General features: G+C 37.2%; 1 protein-coding gene and 1 long non-coding RNA gene across 2 annotated transcripts in view; both read right to left on the bottom strand.

The window, feature by feature from the left end:
* Positions 1-8,202, bottom strand: part of LOC112199005 — a 29,767-nt gene extending 21,565 nt beyond the window's left edge. The window contains exons 1-9 of the mRNA XM_040518690.1: positions 8,113-8,202; positions 7,116-7,835; positions 6,725-6,994; positions 6,317-6,609; positions 6,035-6,208; positions 5,817-5,924; positions 5,581-5,650; positions 5,384-5,482; positions 5,178-5,257 (exon numbers count right to left, since the gene is read on the bottom strand). Of these exons, the coding sequence (XP_040374624.1) occupies positions 5,178-5,257; positions 5,384-5,482; positions 5,581-5,650; positions 5,817-5,924; positions 6,035-6,208; positions 6,317-6,609; positions 6,725-6,994; positions 7,116-7,835; positions 8,113-8,202 (1,904 nt within the window). The remainder of the gene's footprint in view (positions 1-5,177; positions 5,258-5,383; positions 5,483-5,580; positions 5,651-5,816; positions 5,925-6,034; positions 6,209-6,316; positions 6,610-6,724; positions 6,995-7,115; positions 7,836-8,112) is intronic.
* A 95-nt stretch (positions 8,203-8,297) lies between these two features.
* LOC121052458 lies at positions 8,298-15,225 on the bottom strand. Its single transcript, XR_005809108.1, has 4 exons — positions 15,135-15,225; positions 13,244-13,321; positions 8,650-9,060; positions 8,298-8,504 (listed from the first exon to the last, which is right to left on the bottom strand). It is a non-coding gene; the product is annotated as an uncharacterized LOC121052458 (long non-coding RNA).
* Positions 15,226-20,399: the final 5,174 nt, after the last annotated feature.

Genomic DNA, 20,399 nt, shown 5'->3' with positions numbered 1-20,399 from the left:
ATTCAATCCCACTGATATTCAGATCGGAGCAACTCTTAACTTGTCCCATGGACCTTCAAGTTGAAGGAAGTCGTCGAAGAAGAGAGGAAAAGTTCCTGGGTATTTATGGGCATCGTGGAATCTGATAATCAGAGAGCTGCCTTATATACAGAAAGAAAGCAATATTTCTCGTCAACTGTAATTGGTACAGCGGTAGATGCACATAATCATCATGTGGGTTCGAACTTCGACAACGTCAGAGACTTCTTTTTTTGTTTTCATTTTATTTTATATTTCTTGCGTTTTCACCTTCTTTTTTCTTTCTTCTTTTTTCATAATTACAATATTTTAAAAAGACCTCAAAATATATAAACAAACTACATTAATTAGTTTTTTAATTTTGTTTTGTGTTTATCTTTTTTTTTTTTTTAATAAACCATAGATACTTAGACTTCGAAATACATAAATAAACAAACTACATTAATTACAAAAATATGAAGTAAAAATATTTCACGGACATTTTATTTAACTTTGAATATCATTTTCCCTCTCTAAGTTCAGGCTGCTTCGACCTCAAACTCTATGTTTGTTGTTTTTTCTTTAATAAAGAATATACTTAAATAAAATGTTATTGTTTCAATCATTAAAAAAAAAATTATATAATTGCATTACTTGCTCGTCCTCTTCTTAAAAAAAAAAAAAAAAAAATCCTTCTTTAGAAACCTATGGTGCTTAAATAAAATTTTGGTTACGGGCATTTTAGTTTAATGGAATATAGTTGACAAATTTGGATTGATATCTAAACGAATACTGAAGAGGGTAAATTTTTTACCGTAGCCATTTTATACCATAGTGATCACATCCAACTGTCAAATTAGCAAATTTCTTTTCCATTCACGTTGTTTATCTTGGAAGATATACTTTTGTATATAAGTACTAAAAAAGTTTGACCACACTAGTAGGCATGTAGAGATTTTGTGCGATTTGAAACATTGATAATGACATAAAAGAGATTTGGCATTGTTTATATATTCAGCACATGCATAGTAATATGCACCGTGCGAAACAATTAACCTTGTTTGTCATCATTTAGGCCATGATTGAGATAGTCAACCGTTAATTACGGTTTTTTACGAAATATTTTTTTTTTTCTAAAATATTAACAAAACATTGAGAAAACAATTTTTAAAAAGTTTATGACCACAAGCTTTAATATCCAAGCTTCAACTATTATTGTACAAATTTTCAACCGAGGAGCTCATATGAACTAAATTGCTTGTTAAAAATTCTAATGAATTAATACAAGGGTATAAATTAATGAATAGTAGGTATGTTCTAAAAAAAAAAAAAAGAGTATAGTAGGTTGGATCGAGATCAAATAGAGAATGAATATGAGCAAGCGTTGTATAATTATCAATTCTAAGGAGGCCTCCGGAGATTTCAGAGCGACCTCGCTTGCGAAACCTAGGGTTTCGATAGCTGGCGGCGGCGATCTCACGGTCCCCAGACCAGGCGGCGACGGGACAACAACGGCGAGGGGAAGGAGTGGCGCTGCAGTCCTCTGATTTCGTCGGCGGAGTTGTTTCTAGATCGGTGTTTCGATAGGAAAGCTTGAGACGGCTCCGATCGGTGGCGGTTTAGGCTGCGGTGGTTGAGGTTGCAGACCGAAGGGAGCGGAGTGATCCTTCTCGGCGGCAGGGGTTGCATCAGGGCTCTATGCTTTTGTGCGGTGTTTTGATCGGTGATCTGTGGGTTTGTTATTAGCGGAGAGGAGGCAGCGACCAGTGTGTGTCCGGCTCGGTTGATCTAGGTCAGGGTACTGGTCGGGGTCCAGGCTTGACCATGGCCAGGGTGGAGGTCCACGGTCGGCAGCCAGACTGGTGATTAGAGACTGCTCTCTCGAAGCCTGGGGTGGCCGGGTCTGGGAAGGAGAGGGGTAAGAGTTGGGCTTTGGCCAATGTTGGGCCTCGGCCTGCCTGGGCCGCTCCTTGTGGTCTAGCTAGGCAGCCCTTTCTCTTATTTCCTTTTCTTTTTGGATCAGGCCTGTTTTAGGCTTTTGGGAGAGTGGTATCTTTTCCCTTTTCTTGCTTTGAATAATTGAGCATGGCTCGACTCATCCCCTTGTTGCCCTTGATCATTGCTGTATGCTGATTTGATGAGTGGCGATGTACACCATAAGGGTCTTAGGCGTCAATGCTTGTTATATCAGTGGCTTTGATTGAGGGTTTGGTAGGTGTTGGGTGTTTTACTTGTTGCTTTTCTTTTCTTGTTTGGTTAGTAATAATTTGGCTGCTTTTTGCAGTTTCATTAGGAGATTTTGGCTGCTTTTCGCAGTCTGTATTGTGCTTGTACTTTGATAGGAGCATAATTATACGATATTAATAACGTTAATCTCTATACTTTCTTTGTTAGTTTAGTATATTTTCTCGTTATCTACTTTGTTTACTTGTTTTATAGGTATTTTGTGCAAAGAAGGAGAAAAGAAGTAAAAGAGGGATTGAAAGGCAAATTCGGCAAATCTGCCTGTGCAGATCAATCAACTTCAACAGATCACTGAGACTAGCTCACAATGAACCAGATGTTGATCTTTATATTGATGGAAAGCTCCAGATGTCTAGTTTCCAGTTCTTTTTACGGCTCATCAATATCATTTTTCTAGAAGAAGTTATGGCCGATTTAGTACAAGAAGGTCAGGCTGCGCGTGAATCTGAGGTTGAACGGGAAGTTATGTTTTGAAGCCCAAATCACACCGAAAAGCCCGAGGACGAGTTTGTGCATCATATTCTGACTTAATGGGCGATGTGAATGGTTGGAATAAGTCATTAAGTTCAAGAGCCAATAGGAAAACTCCACCTAACCACGTGAACCCTAATTCTTTTAGGTTTTGGATTTCCTACACAACAGAAAGATGAAGGCAATCACCTCTAAGGATATAAAAGGAGATCAATCTGCAGCAGCTCTGGTCTTCTCTTCTCTCCTCTCTCTTCCTCCCCTTCTTTGTTTTGTTTTCTTCTATGTTGAACGAACTATTTTTTATTAGTTAGGAGGCTGCTTGAAGCCCCAAATCATGATTGTAAACTTATTATGACTTTCAATTAGTTTTGTTTATCTATTGGATGAGAATCTAATTTCTGTCTTCACATTGATGATTCCTTTGCATGTTTTCTTTGGTGCGCAACTTAGATTGCATGTTTAGGATTCTATTGCTAAGAATGATCATTGCCTGTGCCTTGTTTCGAGGGTTCCGTTGAGAGTTCTAGAGTAGTAAATCGTCTATAAGGCGAGTGATTAGGTTCCTAGATTAATTGAGACGCGTCGTACTCATGATGTCTTGTGATGTCTCGTTTTTCTTAATCTTAATGATTTTTATGTGTTAGATCTAGAGTTGCGTCAACCTAGGTTGCATTTTAGAAAATAGGTTAGGTGTAGAGCGTCTCTCACCTAACATACAAGTAAGGAAGAACAATAGGTTAATTCAGGCGTTGGGTTAACTTGAGCATCTTCATCCATAAATAAATGAAATTAGGTTGAACATGATTAGTTTACTATATTGATTGGTGGTGGATGCAATTTCTCTAACTTGTTTTATCTTTGTTTTTCAAAACCCTGAATCAAGTTTTTTTATTTTCGGAGTCATTTAGTGTTTCGTTTTTATTTAATTAGTTCGTCAACCAAAACACCTTCAAAAATTATCAAACTTTGTCAGTAGTTAGTTTATCATGTCTAGAGTCTGTCTGTAAATTTTCGTGACATTTAGAATAGTTTAGAATCGTCTGCCAGTCAGATCTTTATAACTGGACAGTTTAGGTTTATTTTGTTTTGAGTCTTTAGATTAGTGATTAGACTACAATCTCTTGCGGGAACGATCCCTACTTACCTATACTATTTTCGACATTCTTGTAGGGTTAAGTTATAGACATTTTTGTGCATCTATTTAGGTGTATAGAAATAGCTTATCATACTTGTACTATGAGTGGTTTCTTGAAACCCTCTAGCTTGACGCAGTGACGTCGTAATATATTGGAACCTGATTCCTTTTCCCTCAAAAAAAAAAAAAAATAGAGAATGAATATGGCTAAGATTTTTACCATATGCATGTAAAATCACGATCAATCATCACATCCAATGGTTAATTTCTCACCAATTGTAATTGGTACAGTGGTAGAAGCACACACTACTACAAAAACTGCATCACACAACGGTGGAAATCTGTTGTGTGATGTGCACCATGTCTGTCGTCTATCTCGATGTTGTGTGATGAGTACACTCACACAACGGTGAAACACCGTTATCTGAATATCATAGACACAACGCATTGCTTATAACCGTTGCACCAGTTCTGCGCATGCCAATGCCAGAAACTGGATGCGGCGCATTTTCGATGGTGATCAGACAACAGAATTAAGTACACGTTGTTGTTGGTTAACTTCTCACACAACAGAAACATAACACTCAGACAACAGTAGTAAGTACACACTGTTGTTGGTTAACTTATCACACAACAGAAAAATATGGCGACTGTTGTTGGTTGTTCCTTCACACAACAGGTATCATAAGTAATTGTTGTATGTGCTTCACAAGTCATACAACATCTTATTTCTATACCGTTATGTGATTTAACATTGGACAACGGATATGTATTCGTTCTGTTGTGTGAGTTTTAATTGGACAACAGATATGTATTCGTTCTGTTGTGTGAGTTTTAATGAGACAACAAAATTTGGTTGGTACCGTTGTGTGATTAAAATTGATTTGTTGTGTGATTAACGATATATACGTATTCATACAACGTAATGTAATTGACTGTTGTCTGATTATTTTCAATTCTTTACCTGAAATATTTCCACAAAAATAATGCACAATATATAAGATTGAGGCATTCAAATACTCTAATTCAACAATCTAATGTACCAAAAGAGGTAGCATTCATATATATATATATATATATATATATATATATATATATATATATATCCATCCATTCCATAAAACCACAGAAAGCATTGTAGCTAATTACATTGAAAGAAAGCAAAAGCTAATTACATTGAAAGAAAGCAAAAGCTGATACAACATGTAAGTTCCAAAACATGCACATATGCTGCATGTGAATATATATGTATCAGCATATATATATATAACTGAACAAACTGCCCTCGATCTCCTTCAACCAATTACTTGATGGCTCCTACATATATGACTTGACAACAAATTTTGCCCACTCATTCCGGATTACATCAATGTCCTCTTGGCTATACATGTAGTTGCTTCTCCTCTCCCACTGAAACCGTTTTAAGTTAACAACCCAACATTACCATACAGATCATTCAAACAAATAGAGAATATCAACTTTAGTAACACAAGTATATATATATATATATATATACAGCTCATTCCTAGCGCGTACCTTACGAACAAACGATAGATCCTTATCTTCAATTATATCTCGCATGTATCTCATCACGAAGTAGCCACACTCCGTAGAGCTAGGTTGTGGAGGAATACCCTAAGCAAGGCAGATACATTTAACAACAAAAGAACATAATCAAAATCTGCAATAGTTTAAAAGGTAATTCAATTCCAACCTAGCTCAAACATACTTACCGCTAAATTCTTCCACAAAACTGAACTCCTGCCTTTCTTGCCTCTGTGTGCATTATACATAGCAATGGCACTAAAGAAAAAAACAAGCACATTATCACTTGCACACATGATTTTTCCCAACACCATGCAAACAGTGATGTATATATTGGTTCAAGTATAAATAAATTTTGGAGACTATAAACATGAATTTGAAATAAGCAGGTACTATATATATATGGAGACTAGCTATGACTTACGTATCAACAATTGATCTCCATTCTCCAGTGGGTAACCGCCTCTTCAACGGATCCATGAAATAGACAGTGTTTTCCTCCGGATTCACAACAGTAAGCATCCAATGATTACTACATATAATGAAATAATCAGATTTGTGTTCTCCACCCATGTTTATCAATACTTACACACAAATGCAAAGTTTTACGTATATAACAAAGAACCTTAATGAATCACTTACTCTGCGTTATAAGGCAGCAAGAAAATCTGGTTTGGTTTTGCAGTTAAAAGCCTATCCTTGATATGCTGGGACTGGGCATGACCATCCCCATACCGGATTGCACCGATCATTGAAGGGTCAACAAAAGCAACCATATCCAGCATTTTATATCGAGTCAATAAATCAAGAAGGTACCTAACATTCCAATATACCAAGTTTGAATTGAGCAACAAGAAATTCACATCTATACATGTAAGGAAATAGCGTATATTACAAAGAATATAAACATCAGTTTCTATTTACCTCTGGTATACCACTATGCAGTTTCCAGTAACTTCCCTCATGCTAGCAATTCTTTCAACATCTGATCCTAGTATAAACGTCTTTCGTTGATACCCAAATACTTCAGACTCCATTTCGAACGTGATAGCACGCCCATCTTTAAATGCCTCTTCACCCCAATTGCAAAGTATCTTCAATGGAGCTGGCAAGGAAGGTGCTAAAGACTTTAAGCTAATTAGTACCTTAGCATTTTCGTCTTCTTCCAGTACCAATTTTTTTCTCTTCCTCTTCTCAGCTTTATCCTTGGTAAATTTCTACAACAAATTGAACTCAACTGATGTAAGATTTTCAAATCTTTATAGCTACACAATTAAGCAAATAGGGTTCAAAAATGAAACCTATTTGTTATCAATTATAATGAGAAATTACCTTGTCATGTGACATTATGACCAGCTCTTTTGGCCATGCTACCCAGCTCCCCATGGCTTGCCTAACAGTTAGTATTTCATCGGCCATAGGAAATGGAACTAAGGCTTTCTCATCTATAACACAATAGACTGAAACTCGCACATTATTATCCCCTAGTGGATAACCATGACAAGTTTGAGAGGAGTCATCGCATTCCATAACAGTAGCTAGAGCTACAATATGGTCAATTGACCCTAATGCCAACTTGGCATCAATCTCAACTCCCATAACCTGAAACAAACAACAATACACTCGGTTATAACAAACAACTCACACCATATATTCATTCATAATTTCCAAGTCATATATAACTATACTACTTTGCACTAGTTTCATATACCAACATATATACCTTTGATTTTTCTTGCTTTGTTGTCAAATCTATATACCCTATAGGGTCATCATGCACCTGAGCTTGATCTTCTTCCAGTTTTGCATTATCTACCACCTCAGCCAACTTGCCCTGGTCATTATGTTTGTGGTTAATGGGGACAGATTTGGCATCCTTCTCCTTCTTCTTGGAAACCTTTTTAAGCACCAGCTTTTCTTCCAATGCAGCTAGGACTTTTTGAACTGATTTCCCATCAAAACGAGTCGCTGTTTCTTCCATCACATCACATCTCACTTCACCAACACCGGGAATATCGGTTTGTGAACAACTACCCACAGAACCATGCAGATTACTTTTGTCGCTTGTCCCACTACGCCTTCCATCTACCTTTGCTTCTAGCTCTGCAAATTTAGCAATCCAAAATGCCCTTTCTTCTGCAATTATCTGCTCCTTAGCATTTTCAATGATCTTCTCTTTGTGCTCTTGTAAAATCTGCTCCTTGGCCTCTTCAATGATCTTCTCTTTTTGCTCTTGTAGAATTTTCTGCACACTCACTTTCACCGCCTCTTGGATGCTCTCCTTTCTACGTTTAGGGAAGTGGAAGTAAATGGAGGGGTTCACATAACCTCCCACGCCTCTCACTCTTCCAGGATGCTCAGGAGTCCCCAAAGCCAACGTCAATACATCATCACTTCCGCTAGTGTTTAGTTCTCCAATAGCAACCTTCTCCTTCAAGGTAACCTGACACATTTATAGTATAGAACTTAAGCGGCTCAGCAACATAACATTACATATAGGCATTGATCTGAATCTTGATTGCACTCACAATTTTTCAGCGCACTGCTTTGTCTCTTCATCCTTAAAGGTCCCCTGCTTGGTCTGACGTGCTTTAATCCATAGTGTTGCTCTATCAATTTCTTCCTCCTCCATTGATTCAGACTACCAAAAAGAATAGTTAATAACAATCGAAGCTCAAAATAATCAAGTACCTAACTTGGGAGAAATATTGTTAACTAACCAGCTCATCCTCCAACCCAGCATATCCCTTACGGGACATTCGATGCTGATATTTGTTCTTGCGGCGCCGCAATTGTTGGGTCTTACGCATTTCCTGCAAAACAAATGAACTTAACTAAATATCTTTTTATATTCATCCATTACAAAATTAGGCTGTAACAACTATAATGTAAAACATACCAGAAACTTTTCGTTTGTCCGTTCGGCCACAAATGCAGTCCAATGATCTGCATTAATAAATCTGTAATCATCTGGAGGATACTTTAAGGATTCTGGGTCATCCAAGAAAGGGATAATGTAATTTGTAGTGAGTCGAGACTTGAACTCCCTCCATTTTGATGCAGCAGATTCAATTACCATTTTTCTGTTTTCAGGACCAAGCACAAATGGCACCTGTTTACACAAAGCATACAACAAAAGTCCCTATAAGTTTCAGCTCTTCCTTCAATATATAATGAATCACCGACTGGTCTTACGCATACGGAGAGACCAATTTTAATAAGCACCGCATAAACATCACATATCCAACACTATATACCTGCACACGTTGCCATATTTTCTCCTTCTCCTCGGGTGTCACTTCTCTCCATGTTTTCCTTATTAATGGTATCTTTCTGCGAGCTAACACACCGATGTACGATTGCATTTCCTTTGCCACTTTCCCACATGGAGTCCCTTTTCTGTTAAAGAGAACTATTTTCTTTTGTCTTAAGCTTTAGCGCTTTGAAATACGAGACATTGTGACACAATGCCGCTTCAGAAGTTTTAATCCCCCCGTCTCTTGATCATCCTTCTTCTTCTTAGATTTCCTCTTCTTCGAAATAGATGCTTCAGAGGATCTTGATGATGAAAAGTCCCCTAACTTGGACTTTGTCTTTGTCTTCTTTGGTTTCAATGTCTTATCCTTGGACTTGCTTGGTAATGGGGCAGATTTAGATGGCGCCATTTTCTGCACAAACATGAAGCACATTAGGGACTTATAACAAAAGCAATTCATCAATTACCAATGATCATAAAAAAAACACAAATATACCTGGACAGAGTTATTTAAGGCACACACCATATTCAAGAAAGGTAAAGCAAGTACAAGATCTGCTAAGCAACATGCACTATAATATATGAAGCTTAAGTTTCATTCAATGAAGTTTAAACACAGATCAGAATTCATTACGAAATAAATAAATAAAACAGCACTATAATAAAAGCAACTGCCATATTATCCATCGACAACTATATCTTCTTTTCCAACTCGCAGGTAGCCCATTTCTTCCTCATCAGCTAAGTGACCAGAGAAGTCAATAGATGGCATCGCAGCAGCGACGGGATGGTGATCAATTAAAATGTTACCAATCTCATCATCAGTTTCAAAGTCATAGTAATCTCTTGTTGGGATTCTAATAACAACTGACCACAATGGATCAACAGGGTCTTCAACATAGAAGATCTGCTCAACAAATCTTCCCAAAACAAAAGTGTCATTTAGGTGACCCTTCCTATTCAAATTCACCAGTGTAAATCCAAGATCATCTACTTGAACACCCCTTCCATTCTCTGCCCAATCACACTTAAATATGGGGATCCTAAATTTTTCATAGTCGAGCTCCAATATTTCATTGATCACCCCATAGAAGCTCATGTCATTAGTAACTAGCCTTTTATCCCTAGCACTTGCAACTTGTGGTGTCTCAGCAAGCAAGTATACACCACTGTTTTGTGTCGATCGAAGATCATCACGAGCCTTTGTGTTATACTGAACTCCCCTTATTTTGTAACCACTAAACTTTGGAATTTCATTGCTTGGTTTATCTGCAAGCCACCTCACAATCTCGGGGATGTCACAACCTGGTTCACTGAGTTGACCAGCAACCTGCATAATTAGCAACATAACAGTTAATGTCTTATAATTAGCAATTTATATGAGGTAATGTAAAAACAAAAAAAAAGGGTGATTTAAGGTAAAGCTGATTGAACTACTGAAAACATTTACCCTGTCTTTCAACCAATCAGCAAATGTTTTGTTTTGCTTGTCCGTAAGCCACTTTTTATTATTTCCGAATCTTGGAAACTCATTCTTCAAATATTCCATGTGTTCACTGCAACAACGAACAAACAGGGTATAGTTAGTGAATATAGTGTCCACTTTACTTAAAATTTTAACATAAATCATAATATTAGATAGAGGGGCAGTAAATTACCTAAAGTAGCTTCTGATTTCATCTGTGTTTTGAAGCACACAGAGATGAGCTTGGTCAAACAACTTGCCATAGACACTAACAACCGTAGCTCCTGAGGTCGGCTTGTCTTCTCTGTTTGGGGCAGCTGGGATGCCAACAGTATTATCATTGAAAAAAGTTTCTGCTATAAATTCAACCGCCTCTTCCGCAATGTAACACTCGGCAATACAACCTTCCGGCCGATTTCTATTGCGAACATATCCTTTACACACCTTCATATACCTCTCGAATGGATACATCCATCGAAAGAAAACTGGTCCACATAACTCCACCTCTCTAACTAGGTGGACCGTTAGATGAACCATTATGTCAAAAAAGGATGGGGGAAAGTACTTTTCCAGCTCACACAATGTTTCAACAAGATCGCTTTGGATTTTTGGCAGCCTTGACACATCGATAGTCTTGCTGCAGATTTCGTTGAAAAACAGGCATAACCTGATCACAGCAATTCTCACCAGCTTTTCAAGCACACCTCGGATGGCAATAGGGAGGAGTTGCTGCATTAAAGCATGACAATCATGGGATTTAAGTCCACTAAGCCTTAAATCATCCATGGAAACCAGATTTGATATGTTGGAAGAATAGTCTTCAGGAACCTTCATATTAAAAAAAGACCCACACATACATCTTTTTTCATCTAGAGTTAAGTTCCAGCTTGCCAATGGCAAGCGGTGTTTTTTGGGACCTTCAAAATTAGGCTGCAGTCCTAATCTAATACCCAGTTCCACTAAATCCAACCGAGTTTTCACCCCATCCTTTGTTTTTCCAGGAATATTTAGCAAGGTCCCTATTAGGCTATCACATACATTTTTTTCGATATGCATCACATCAAGGCAATGCCGAACCGGTAGAAATTTCCAATATTCAAGTTCAAAAAATATAGACTTTTTCTTCCAACAAGGCCTATTTTCATCCTCGGCACCCTTATACGGAGGTTGAGGATATTTCTTTCCAAAAGGCCACTTCAAAACTTCCTCCTCTACCCTACACAATACCTCTTCACCAGTCAAAGGCACAGGAGGAGGTGAATGCTCAGGGAAGTTGTTGAAGGTAGCCTTTTGCTTTCGATACGGATGGTTTCTGCCCAAAAATCTTCGATGCCCAATGTAGGCCATTTTCCCTCCATTAACTAGCCTTGTAGGTTCGGTTTTTTCAAGGCAAATAGGGCATGCATTATACCCCTTAACAATACTCCCAGAAAGGTTACCATAAGCTGGAAAATCATTTATTGTCCAAAATAGTAAACCCCTAAGAGTAAAGTATTCACTTTGTCTTGCATCATAAACTCCCCTAACTCCTTCCCACAACATTTTTAAGTCATCTATTAGAGGTTCCAAGTAGACATCGATGTCATTTCCTGGTTGTTTTGGCCCGGATATCAATAATGTTAACATCATATGTTTCCTCTTCATTATTAACCATGGAGGCAGATTGTAGGTCACAAGAATTACCGGCCAACAACTGTACTTGCTACTTAATGAACTATGGGGATTGAACCCATCAGATGACAATGCAAGTCTAAGGTTTCTAGGGTCAGAACCAAAGTCCGGCCATTTTTCATCTACTAACTTCCACGAAGCAGCATCTGCCGGATGACGCATCAAGCCATCATGTTTTCTATCAGTAGCATGCCAAGTCAAACTCTTACATGTTTCACTTGATTGAAACATTTTTTTGAACCTAGGAATAGGGGGAAAGTACCATAATACCTTTGCAGGCACACCGTCCCTCTCTTTCGAGTTTTTACCTATTTTCCACCTTGAAAGACCACATCTAGGGCATTCAGTTTCATCAACATACTCTTTTCTATACAGAATACAATCATTTGGGCAAGCATGAATTTTAGTGTAATCCATTCCTAGAGCACTCAAGGTCTTCTTTGCGTCATACACAGAGGCAGGTATCTCATTGCCTACTGGAAGAAACTCTGCAAAGGCAATCAACCAATCAGAGTAAGCGATATCACTCATACCATGCTTGGCTTTCAAGTTGTAAAGTCTTACAAGGACATTCAGCTTTGTGTGCCTATCACAACCCGGGTATAACGGTTTATTGCCATCATCAACAAACTGTCTAAACTCGTTACACTCATTTGAAAGCCCTTCATCCTCATCATCTTCCAACTCCACGTCACTACCTAATTCTACTTCATATTCTGCCCCCTCATTACACTGCACAGAATCAGATTGATCTGAATCTGTTTCCATGCTATTGGTATCTTCATCTGTTCCTGAATCCACGACAGCCTCCCCATGATCAGTCCATTTATCATAACTCTCATCAATTCCATTTACAAATAAATGGTCCCTAATTACCGAAATCGAAAAATATTCTACATTTCCACACTTCGTGCAAGGACAGCTAATGTGATTTGGGTCTCTAGCATTATCCAAGGCAAACTTACAGAATTGAATCACCCCTAACTTATAATCACGAGATCTCCTATCTGCAACTATCCATGTTCTATCCATCTTTACTACGCACAAACAAAAAAGCAAACATGAAGACAAGCTTAATCAATGCTATATCAAGAAAACACAAAAGCAAATTGTACCTATTATAAGCCTTGTACTAGAACCAGTTTTACTCATACCTTCCGGAACAGTTCCTATTATAATTAACAAGTGATTCGCAACAATTATACAATATTACATGACTTAACTATGTTTTAACAGGCCAACACACTGCACAATTACAAAAGTAAGAAAGAGATGCAGACAAAATTATTTCACATCAAACAATACACTTAGAATTAATGATCATACTATATCATAGTAATGAAACTAGAAGCACAACATGTTAAAGCAACTGTAACAACAGATGATTAAGACAAGCTATATACAACAATAGTCCAATAAATTTAAACCAAACAAATCAATCAAAAACATTGATGTTCACCTGCAGCAATAGTCAACACCTTCTCTAATAATCAACACCTTCTCTAATAGTCCGAAACACCCTCCAATTAAGAAATCCCTGTGACAGAAAGACATTCATTATATAGGAGTGCATGTACCTTCAAACCCTTAAAGCTATCAAGCTGAAAGACAAACAAACACCATGACTCAAAGTTTCTATCTCTAAAACAAAAAGGAAAACAGAAAGGAAAACAAAAAAGCAAAGTACAAAATTGTAAAACCTTAAATCTGTAGCAAGTACCAAGCATTAGTAACTAGCAATATTTGGTCTTTGAAATGAATATACTTCCACAAGTACAGTAGGCCAAAACATTTTCATATTCATGAATGGAGAAGTTATGATGTTTAAAACAATAACCATGAAATACATAGAGACAATTCATGAAGCACTTATCAGGGCACACAAGCCATAACATACATAGAAAGTACTGTAGCAGATGACGAACAATTATAGGAATCAAAGCCATTAAGAAAACCAGACACTTGATTCAGACTTCAGAGTATGAACAAAATAGTCCAGAGGAAAAGGAATTTTACACAAACAAACATGAAAATGAAGAAATAGAGAGCTTAAAACCAAACATGAAAATGACAAATAAAAAGAGCAATGAACAAATACTAGAAAGAACATATAATAATCCAATATTCAAGAAAAAGAGAAGGAGAACGTACTAGGTATTATCTCTAATGTGAAACATCATTCAATGTTCAAAACTATATATAGCTACATATAAACCAAAAACCCCTCTCTTCTTTCTATCATACAAATTAATCCCCCAACATAACCCCAAATCAAGCAAGCAATATAAGTAGTTAAGATTTTAAGTCCAAGAACTATAATTAAACATTTAAACTACAATTTGTATAAAGGACAAGCCTTTAAAATTTCGTATGGGAAGCAAGCATGTATAATTGGAATACTATATCCAACCATTATTACCATTTTTCACGGATCTAGCACAAGTTTAATAATTTACTATGAAGTTGACAAATATTCATCAACAAATATCTTGTAATTAAGAACTGCATTGTCAGAATTTCATTTTCTAACCCTTTCCTGATCTTAACTCCGATCCGAAGAAATCTCCCAACAACACAATTTCAGTACTTTCTAAAATGGTCAAGGTGTCCTACAGCATTACAAACAATTAGCTTTACTAATCAAGCCTTGGGCTTATTCCAGTCCAAATAAGTCTACAGCATAAATTCAGTGCCTAATCCAACAAAGCATATTCAATACCGGTACCTTTCAAAGATTATAACTTTCAATACCAAATTTAAATCCATATAATGAAAGCAATAACTAATAGTCTTCACGATAGATAATCAATATCATTCACCACTAAAAGCACATCAAAGATCTTCGTAAGAACAACACACCTTTATTCTTTGGTAGACGTAAGCAAACTGTTATAATAACACAAAATAAAAAACCCAGAAATGGAAAACAATATCAAGCAGCTAAAAAGAACCTCAAAAAATCCAACAATTACCTCAGATAATTGCTATTGTCTGTATCACTACAAAATGAAAGTAGCCTAGAATGACCAAAACTCAGATTTGACATCCACCCATCTTAATTGCTATTGTCTGTCTCTGAGCTAAATATTCTCAGTAGTAATCTGACACAAGTGTAAAAACAAACAACAATTATATAATCAATGTGCCCATACTTGACATTCAAATCACTAATCAAGTATAAAGTCGTCTACTCAACCAAATCAGCATTTCACCATCCAATTGTCAATCTTTTAGGAAAAAATCCAAAATGAAAGTAGCCTAGAATGACCAAAACTCGCAGAGACACTTAATCAAACACTTAATCAAACACTCAAGAAGAAAAGAATGGGCTGAAAACTAAGAAAGCATACCACAAATCAAACACTCAAACAAACAGAAATTGAGTCGCCTAGACTTGTCAATCGTTTGTTTCTATAATCCAATCTCTCTTCTGTATGTAAAGCTTTGAGATTTCCCTATAATCACCAAACCCAGTAAACAAAATTTCAGATTAAAGAATTGATAGAGGGATCGAATTTAATAAACAAACCCAGTAAACTAACCCAATGGCGTAGCGACACCCTCCCCCACGCCGGAGTCGGCGTCCTTGAGCCTTTGGTGAGATGGGTGGTTGTCAAATCGGTGTAGACTCAAAGACTGTTTCTTGACTGCGGGTTTGGGTTTGCCGAAGGCATCGTAGAGGCAGTTGAGGATGACCGGGAGGACGTCGGCGGCGAGGGTCTGGATTGTTTTCTTGAGATCTTCGACTGCAATTTGGTAACAGAAGTCAGACTAGAAACCCGATATCTGGGTTTGGAGAGCGATTGAGAGTGTTCTGACTCGGGCTAGAAAACCGGCTATCTAGGTTTTGAGAACGATTGAGAGTGATTGAGAGTGTTCTGACTCGGGATAGAAAGATTTGATAGTGATGGAGAGTTCTGATAGAGTGATAGTGATCGAGAGGGGAAAGAAAGTTTCGAGAGGGAGAGTTCTGATAGTGGGTTCTTTTTTTCTTTCTCTCGACAGTTTGCTTGGTAGGTTTGGCTGGTGAGAATATTTGCTTGGTTTGGTAATAAGACCTGAATACTTCAATAAATTTGTCATAGAAGAATTAAGTTCATCACACAACAGATAATGAAACAACTGTCGTACAAGAGTATATAATGTCAAAGTAGAGAGGGAAATTTGGCTGCCTGGCTAGCTCGGTTTGGAGGGAGCAATTCAAATAGATTTGAGCCTTCACACAACAGAATGTCTACATTCTGTTGTACCATTTGTTATATCATTCACTAGATATACCTAGTAGAAGGTGCCAACTTTTTACAACATTGGCGCCTAGTCGAAATTTGGAGCAAAATTTGGCGCCCAGCTCTAATCATACAGCAGATATAGCAATACTGTTGTATCTTGCAATATTCACACAACAGAACATGCATAATTGTGTTGTGTGATTAAATTGGTGAACTTGTCTTGGGTGGGAATTTTGAGCTCAGTGATGGCGGGATATATGCCGCTAAATTTTGTGTCATTCAGATAACGGAACATGCATAATTGTGTTGTGTGATAGAACTCTGAAGAAAAAGTTCTTAATTTAGTAGTATTCCCACAACAGAACTTCATTAATAGCGTTGTAGGATGGAATTCACGTTATCAGACGACGGTCAATTTTTAATCTCTTGTCTGATAGGTGTTGTGTGATGCATATTTTGTAGTAGTGACATAATCATGCACTATCTTATGCTGGTTCGAATCACGACAGTGTCTGAATTTCTTTTTTTGTTTTCATTTTGTTTTATATTTCTTGTGTTTTTACTTTTTTTTTCATAACTACAATATTTTAAAAAGACTGCAAAATACATATATAGACAAATTACTTTAATTAGTTTTTCAATTTTTTTTTTTTTTTTTGTGTTTATCTTTATTTTTTAATAATCTACGATACTTAGGCTTCGAAACACATAAATAAACAAACTACATTAGTTACAAAAATATGAAGTAAAAATATTTCATGGACATTTTATTTTAACTTTGAATATCATTTTCCCTCTCTAGGTCGGGTTGCTTCGACCTCAACTCTATGTTTGTTGTTTTTACTTTTTTTTTTTTAATCAAGCCCACAGGGCGAAATAGTATATTCATCACAAGCTAGAATATGCCGTTACATACCCTTTCGTTGTCATTTAAGGACATAAACAGACAAGAAGGTAGTAGTAGTACCCACAGTGGTACATAGAAATAGACTCACTCATTATACATTTCAGATCGTAGAGATAGCGGAGATCCTCCTTTGGTACTACGCCGGAGGCGCTAGAGACTAGGTTCCTAATACAAAAACATTATTGAATTTAGATCAAACTAAAAACATAGGCTTGGGCCAAGAGCCTAAATCCTAGCCCAAATAGCAATGGATTAGGGCAGAACCCCAGCCCAAAGGTTCGTGGCCCAATAGGGTAGTCTACCAAGGGAAATTGCTCCAGGCCTGTCATGTTGGTTCGATCCAGTCCCCCTTCCCTCGCATTCCAGTCGTACATCATCGTCCGGCAACGTTCTGTCCGACCCACATCGCCCGACCCCCCTCTTCCCGATCCACCCCACCACCACCACCGCAACCTGCATTAGCACAGAACGACCATCCCGGTGATCTAAGTCGTCCCGAGTCCACGCCACCGCCGCGACCTGCATCAGCCCAGAACAACCATCCCTAAGCCAGGCATCGCAACCACCCTCCGCCATCAATCCATGGCACCGTCGATCCAACAAAACCCAGCATCGGGGATCGACAACCAGACCGTAAAGCACAATCTCCCCTTCACCACCATCCCAGCCGAACGCTCTGACAAAACCCAAGCAAAATCCTTCGACAACCCCACGAACAGTATGTCTCCCTCCCGTCCGGCAGCAAACCATATGACAGCGGTGAGGCCGGAGGCCAGCCCCGACGTCCGAGCGCCGCCGGACGAGAATAAAATTGCAACCGGAGGCGGCCTTTAGGGTTTCTCGAGGTGAGAGAGAATGGTAGGTTGTTGTTTTTACTTTAATAAAGTTCATACTTAAATAAAATGTTGTTGATTTAATCATTAAAAAAAATATAACTACATTACTTGCTCGACATCTTTTTTTTTAAAAATAAAAATAAAAAAATAAAAAATCTAGAAACCTATGGTGCTTAAATAAAATTTTGGTTACGGGCATTTTAGTTTAACAGAATATAGTTGACAAATGTGGATCAATGCCTAAACGAATACTAAAGAGGGTAAATTTTTTAGCGTAACCATTCTATGCCATAGTGATCACATCCAACGTTCAAATTAGCAAATTTCTTATTCGTTCACTTTGTTTATCTTGAAATATATACGTTTGTATATAACTACTAAAAAAGTTTGACCACACTAGTAGACATGTAGAGACTTTGTGCGATTTGAAACATCGATAATGAGATAAAAGAGATTTGGCATTGTTTATATATTCAGCACATAGTAATATGCACCGTGTGAAATAATTAGCCATGTCTGTCATCATTTAGACCTTGGCTGAGATAGTCAACTGTTAATTATGTTTATTTATATAAAGAAAAAAGGTAATAATTATTAGAAATTGAGTCTATAGTCTCTATCCTCGGAAATATTTTCTGAATTTTTGTTAATGCAAAATCACGAATTTATGGACTCCATAATAAAATACTCAAGGAGATGAATCTGTAAGAATTTTAAGGAAATTTTTCGGACACTCAAGCTATTAATATGCACCGTGTGAAATAATTAGCCATGTCTGTCATCATTTAGGCCTTGGCTGAGATAGTTAACTGTTAATTATTATTATTTATAAAAAAAAGTAATAATTGTTAGAAATTGAGTCTATAGTCTCTGTCCTTGGAAATATTTTCTGAATTTTTGTTGATGCAAAATCTCTAATTTATGGGCCCCATAATAAAATACGCAAGGAGATGAATTTGTGAGAATTTTCAGGAAATTTTTCGGACACTCAAGCTATTAATATGCACCATATGAAATAATTAACAATGTCTGTCATCATTTAGGCTTTGACTGAGATAGTCAACCGTTAATTATGGTTATTTATAAAAAAAGTAATAATTAATAGGAATTGAGTCTATAGTCTCTGTCCTCGAAAATATTTTCTGAATTTTTGTTGATGCGAAATTTAAAATTTATGGGCTCCATAATAAAATACTGAAGGAGATGAATTTGTGAGAATTTTCAGAAAATCTTTCGGACACTAAAGCTATTTATTACGATTCTCTGAAATTTCAAAATTATGAAAATTATTTAAAGATAAAGAAATTTATTGATGTAATCTGAGTCGTCCACTTGATCTGAACCGTTGTTTAAAATTTAAATGTGGGATATAAATACTTGATTCAGATCCAAGGGTTTAGAAGCAAAGGGCCGCTCAACCCGTTTTTTCTATTCGCAAAGCGCAGACGATGACCCAACTGTATCTCCGCCATCGAGCGCCGTCGCTGCGGTGCACAGGTCCCATCCGACTCGTATCTCCATCCCCAACGTCCCATCCGACTTTATTTTTATTTTTATATATGTATAGTGTCGATGTGTGTGTGTGTTTTTTTTTACTTTTCTTTATGTTTTAATCTCCACTCTCTCAATTTTCAAAAAATTAAAATTAAAATTCTCCACTCTCTTCTCAGAGCGTTATGACTGTAATTATATTAATTAGTCTAAGGGCATATTTGTCATTTCAGATGTGATTAGAAGAAAGATGCTTCGTGAACCTCTCCCATCTTTCTCTTTGCAATCGCGTTCTCTACCTATCTCTGTCGTCATCCTTGCTCTTCCTCTCGCCAAAATTGATCTATCTGTCACGCCCCTGATTTTACACATATGAAAATCGATATATAATCCCATAATTACATATGCGTGAACGTTCAGCCATCAATACAAAATACCTAGAAACTTTTTCCCTTTTAACCCAAGTATATATTGACACCCTGAACCAACTATCTCAATATTGACCCGCTCCATAGAGTCATATATTACATAAGCTTACAAATTAAATTGTCAACAACAAAATAAAACGTAAATGCTGATCAGAGTAACTATACAACGGAAGTCCTTGTCAAAGGTAAAGTCACAAAGATGGCTTCCTACCGTAAAGCTACGAAGGCGCTACCTCAGCTTCAGTCCCGATTATCCTAACCTGCAGGATTAACCCCTACACTGTTTGAATAGTGTACCGGGTTGCCACACAACAAACCCGGTAAGCTTTTGCAAGCCCGTATGAGTAACTCAAACCACACATGCACAACTCACGCCAAAATGAGGAAAACCTTTCAACTCGCAATTAAAGAAAACATACCATGCTTCCAAAACTATATTTTTTTTTTTTTAAGAAACAACGAAAGTCACACCGTGACAAAATCATATAAATCGTTAACCTAACAATTCAAATATGATAAATCGATCCAACCTGGATAAAACAATAATTAGGTCCAACCTGGACAAAACAGCAAATAGGTCCAACCTGGACAAAGCATCAACACAAATAAATCATACCTATTGTTAACCTAACAAGTAGAATATGATAAATCGATCCAACCTGGATAAAACAATAATTTGGTCCAACCTGGACAAAATTGCAACTAGGCCCAACCTGGACAAAAT

This window comes from Rosa chinensis, chromosome 4 (genome assembly GCF_002994745.2).
Source record: "Rosa chinensis cultivar Old Blush chromosome 4, RchiOBHm-V2, whole genome shotgun sequence".
NCBI lineage: Eukaryota > Viridiplantae > Streptophyta > Magnoliopsida > Rosales > Rosaceae > Rosa > Rosa chinensis.
This window is presented reverse-complemented; position numbering and strand designations above follow the sequence as displayed.